Source organism: Priapulus caudatus, unplaced genomic scaffold, assembly GCF_000485595.1.
Source record: "Priapulus caudatus unplaced genomic scaffold, Priapulus_caudatus-5.0.1 Scaffold594, whole genome shotgun sequence".
In the NCBI taxonomy this organism is placed as follows: domain Eukaryota; kingdom Metazoa; phylum Priapulida; class Priapulimorpha; order Priapulimorphida; family Priapulidae; genus Priapulus; species Priapulus caudatus.
Window position 1 is genome coordinate 180,466 of NW_014577655.1, and position 5,533 is coordinate 185,998.

Consider the following 5,533-nt stretch of genomic DNA (forward strand, 5'->3'; position numbering starts at 1 on the left):
TTCTCTCTCTCTCTCTCTCTCTCTCTCTCGCTCACTCTCTCTCTTTCTGCCTCTCTTTCTCACTCGCGCTTTCGCTCTCTCATACCTTTCACCGACGACCAACAATCGCGTTCCTATTGTCGTCGTTATGCCGTGTTTCATTCTTGCATTCGAATCTCGCGACCGGCTTTAAGAAAGACGCACGTTTTTACGCCACCGGCTACCGGTTGCTTGGCAACCTTCTTAAGTGACTGACAAAACTGTGCATGAATGAGTGTGCGTGCGCGCGCGTGTGCGCGTGAGGGCGTATGTGGACGTCAGCGTGTGTGTGCATACGTGAGTGTAAGGGTACACGCAAGCAGGCTGACTCCGTGTGTGTATGCGTGTGTCCTTGTGTGTGTGTGTGTGTGTGTGTGTGTGTGTGTGTGTGTGTGTGGGTGTGGGTGTTCATCTCTCCCCCCCTCTCTCTCTCCCTGTGTGTGTGTGTGTGTGCGTGCGTGCGTGCGTGCGTGCGTGCGTGCGTGCGTGCGTGCGTGCGTATGTGCTTGATGTTGTTCATGTTTGACTCTGCGTTTGATTGCACCTTCTGTGGCAGCGGATTTTTCCCATGAAGCCGTTCATTGACAAATTCTACAATACACATACAGGCACCATAACAGCTCGAAGCTGGAGGGTATTATTAGTCGCTCTCTGGGACAATCATTCTAGTTAGGAATGGTTGGGTCTTGTTCAATGTTGATGCTGATATAGTATATCAGTTGGCTGGTATGTCTCTCAGTTCAATCATTCGGAATATTTTAGAGCATCGCCAGTGCTAACGATATGAAGAAAAAGTATCTGTCTAGGGCCTAGGCAAAAGCTTAGTATGTTGGTTGAGTTGTGAGCATGTGGTAATATGTTCATATTCTTGCAGAACCTGGTAGGACTGAAGAGAACAGTGGACAACATCAAGGACCCTCTGTACAGATACTTTGAGAGAGAGGTGGGACATTTCCTGCAGCGATTACACAAGTTCTAAATACTATGTTTTACTTCACTCTTGCTATGCGACGTCTGTACATGACTATTATGCACATTGTTAACCTATGTTTCAAATAACTAAATAGACTCTGCATACGTAATGTTGAATTCGGTTGCACGAATTTAGTTTTAATTCTTAACATTCCTGTTGTATTTTTCAATTTTTCTGATGCAATAGCCTATGACAGATATTGTACCTAATTATTTGTACTATTGAGTGTAATTCTCCTGCTGATGCCATACATGACATTTTATAGGTGAACCTAGGTGCCAAGTTGCTGGAGGTTGTACGCCGTGATCTGGATGATGTGCTAGAAGTATGCAATGGCACAAAGAAACAGACCAACTATCTGCGACAGCTCGTCTCCGACCTTGCTAAAGGTGAGATGCCGATCAGGGCTCAGTGTAAATCAGTGTTTACACTGTAAACTGGAACTTAAAGCCCATTTAGAGTGATCAAAACTTATGTAAAAACTACACGATACTATAATTCTATGGTCCCGTAGAAAATATGCAAATGCTGACACAGGGGCGCGGCAATTTGAAATGGTGGTTTTATATTTGAATAGCAAACGTGTACTTGACCTATCAGCAAGTTACGTTTTCATGTTTCTGGCAATGCTTTTTTGTGGGTACATGAACCCAACCCTAACCTAACTAACCATACTCTCACGACTTTGCACTTTTAATCAAACTGCTCGTTTGTGTAGGTATTCTGCCTGACACTTGGCGCAGATATACCGTGCCACAGGGAGCCACTGTCATCCAGTGGATTGCTGACTTCAGTGAAAGGGTTCGCCAGTTGCAGAGTGTGTCCACTGCCGTATCTCAGGGTGGAGCAGCACAACTGAAGGTTGGTATATCTATGTTCATGGAGAATGCAAATAGCGCAATTTTGCAGTTTTAATCCTCTCGACTATAATAGACAAAGAAGTTTCAATGCGGATTTAAATGTGATTGCAGGCAACTAATTATTGAACCGTTGCAGAACCTCAATGTGTGGCTGGGTGGCTTGTTTGTGCCAGCCGGCTACATCACAGCGACCCGGCAGTGTGTGGCACAGGCGAACAGCTGGTCCTTGGAAGAGCTCTCTCTGGAGGTGACAGTCTCTGACAATGATGGGAGCGATCTAAAGCTTGATGACTGCAGCTTTGGCATCAAAGGTGTGTACAGTTCGACAGATGTTCCAATTAAGTGGGTCATTATTTCATGGTGTGCAAACCAGCCGGGCCCAGCTGCACCAGGGCGTGTGAGGACGCAGGTGATCCCTTGGGCGTGTGAGGACGCAGGTGATCCCTTGGGCGTGTGCTGGTCCAACCACGCTGCCTAGCAATGTGTCGTAACACCTATGTCATGTGACTACTCCTGCTCAGGCTTGTTCCCAAACCTACGCGTTTTGATGAGCCATATATATATATATATATCCCTCAATATATCCGTCTCAGCACAGATAAAATGCAAGTTATGTCGTACACCGATTCCAGCAGCGTCTCGGAAAGGAATTATTCGATCCTGCTTGTAGTTTATATATTGTGAAGATAATTTGCTGCCCCATGAGGCAAAATAACAACAGCTGCTATCAACAGAAATGTTTTGTCTGTGTGTGCTGCATTTATGTGGGTGTTCGAGTGCTATGTGTGTGCAGGCGTGTGTGCTTGCATATATACTTAATAACAAGACATTACATTGGCATGATTCGTTTAATTTAGGTTTGAGGGTACAGGGGGCTATGTGCAAGAATAACCAGCTCCACCTTGTCTCTACCATAATGACTGAACTTCCATTGACAAGTCTACGTTGGGTACGCACGGAGTCCTTAACACAAACGAAAGATTTGGTGAGTTGACCGTGTTTATAATCATCAATCATTATAGGCTTGTTTAGCAAGGGTAAAATACTTGAAAATAACTTAAAATACTTGAAAATAAACCATGTTTAATTAACCTATTATTTGTTTTATAAATAGATATTTATACCACCGTAAACGAAGTTTTGGGGGTATATAGAAGTCATCTTACGGTCGGTCGGTCGGTCGGTCGGGCGTGCGGTCTGGTTTATAAGATCCGTTTACCGTTGCACAAAGTTTGTGGCGCGAACTACTTCCACAGTTTTCCAGGGATTCCAATCCAACTTCATAGATGTGCGTGACATATTTTGTATGTGCGTCGGTCAAGGCGTTGCCATGGAAACCGTATCTCATCTCTGATTATACCCCCCGCTGTTGCAAAAAGTTTTTGGCACGAACTACTTCCACAATAATTATGCAAGAGCGCCAAAGCATATTATTAGCTGAGTGTCATATAATATAAATGCGTTTTGTTATTAATTCAATAATAAGCTCTTGGTCTCAGTTTATATACTGTCCTTGTTATTTCAGATCACTCTCCCAGTATACCTGAATGCTACACGTGGAGATCTGCTCTTCACTGTGGATCTTAAAGCTGCAGGAGGTGTCGATGAGCATAGCTTTTATGAGAGTGGTGTTGCACTTCTGTGTTCTGCTTCTGCAATGTAGCGATTCTTTGCTTGGAGCACGTGCTTCAACGATATATTGAAATACAAGCATATGCAAGAGTGTACCATGGAACTTACAAAATGAAGTAAACCAGCAGGTCTCATTTGCACATTAGCACTGAAAACTATATTTTATTTGTATGCCAAGCACAGTAATCACAAGTTATATGGGTATTGCACTGTACCTGTCTGTAATTTATGCAATGAGGCAGTTCATTGATACCTCCCCTTACCAAAGTAATGCGGTCCAGAAAAGAACATTATTTAGTAATATGAAAATCTGCAATGTGAATCCCGCTTTTCCGATTTATATAATTGTAAATGCTCTCCTCTCCTTTGGAAAGCTTTTCAACCAATTTACAGATTCAAACCATAGCCTGTACAAAACGTACAATTGGACAACTCAGGTTATCATAATGCGGGGTATTAAAGTACAGTGGTCCTCGCTTTATCAAGACAATTTGGGAACCATTAAAATGTCCCAATTAAATGGTTAATGTATTTCCATTTGCACATGCATGCCTACTTCTACCTTACGCAATGGTCTCTGCACAACATGAACTGTACAATATTTAGAAAACCCTATGCTAAAAAGCCGAAAATTCTCAGTTTGCATTTATTTTTAAGATCGTTTTACAATTTTCAGTACAGAAAGAAGGAAATTTCTTCGGCAGAAAATATGTCGTTTAACCCACGTTTTGTTTACCCGATTTAAATAACGTGCATAAGGATTGGTTTTGTGTTTCGGGATTGTTTGATGTTTAAGTGATGTGCTCATTTATTCGAGACCTGATAGCGCAGGGTCTAATGCAATAGTATTAAGCTGCCCAGTAACGCTTGCTGCTCACAGTATAGTGTATACAATTAGGAGTCCAATTGTCATTCAAAAACTGTTAACTGAAATGATAGTTAAAATTGCAGTGTACATCATTTATAATTAATTTAATGCTTTATTAACTTATTTAAAATTGGAATGTGTAAATGTATATGGATTGGTTTACCTGAAATTATTGCAGTTTGGCTACAATAGTATTTGTTGTTTGTGTTAATTGGTTATTATGCTTTAATATAATTTTGTATATCATCATGAACACATATTATATAGGTTCATGATACCATCCTACACAGTGTGTCTGCATGACATTTCATTGTCTGGTCTCGATGATGACAATTAAGCACTTCGTTTGGTTTCCCCAAAACAGCAAGTTCTGGAATATATCGTGCGTGAATCAGATAACTGTGTACTGATATTTCATTTGCTCTGAAAAAAAAAAATTCTGCGACTTCACAAGTTTGTTTGATGTATTTTACGCTTGTGAATATTTACTTGTGCAGAATGTCATTTACTCATGTGACACAGAGTAGATGTGCAATGTGTTTCAGCTAGGTACATACAGGGAGAAGGCTAAAGTTGTCTTATTAATGACTTTCCAGTTTCCCTTAAAGGTATTTGTTTATAAACACATCAAGCAATACAGCATGTACCAACAATATCCATAGACATGTATACACGAACTTACGTATTGACTCTCGATGTATGCTAAATTGCATATCTTGTACATGATAAACCTTGCAGCTAGCTTTTTACTTATCTCCACACAATATACACAACATATAACAAGCTGATGTGATTCTATCATACCTTTACCGATATATAAATTCACATTATTTTGCTAAGCTGCGAACCTTTATTATAAGTAGCTTGTCTTTTGCTAGCTGTCCATCAATGTTAACCATTGTATTTCTAATGTAAAAAGAGCTGCTGATAACAGTTGCGAATTATAGCAAAACCGTGTAACTATACATTATTGCTATTCAGTTTTTACATCAGTTTATCAACAGCAGTGACAGTTACCAAACAAGGTATATTATCATATAAAGTATAATTACTAATCATTTATATCATTTTAGTATAAAGCCTTCTAGAACACAAGAGGGTACTGTTTGATATTATCTGTATGTGACAGATACTGGATCACCAACTCGAATTTCTCCACACTGATCCATGGCAACATATATT

At 40.5% G+C, this 5,533-nt stretch overlaps 1 protein-coding gene across 1 annotated transcript in view; it reads left to right on the forward strand.

Moving 5' to 3' along the window:
* Window positions 1–4,801, forward strand: part of LOC106811952 (cytoplasmic dynein 1 heavy chain 1-like) — a 97,245-nt gene extending 92,444 nt beyond the window's left edge. The window contains 6 exon segments of the mRNA XM_014815693.1: window positions 893–961; window positions 1,257–1,380; window positions 1,710–1,852; window positions 1,988–2,162; window positions 2,709–2,836; window positions 3,377–4,801. Of these exon segments, the coding sequence (XP_014671179.1) occupies window positions 893–961; window positions 1,257–1,380; window positions 1,710–1,852; window positions 1,988–2,162; window positions 2,709–2,836; window positions 3,377–3,514 (777 nt within the window). The 3' untranslated portion in view covers window positions 3,515–4,801.
* Window positions 4,802–5,533: the final 732 nt, after the last annotated feature.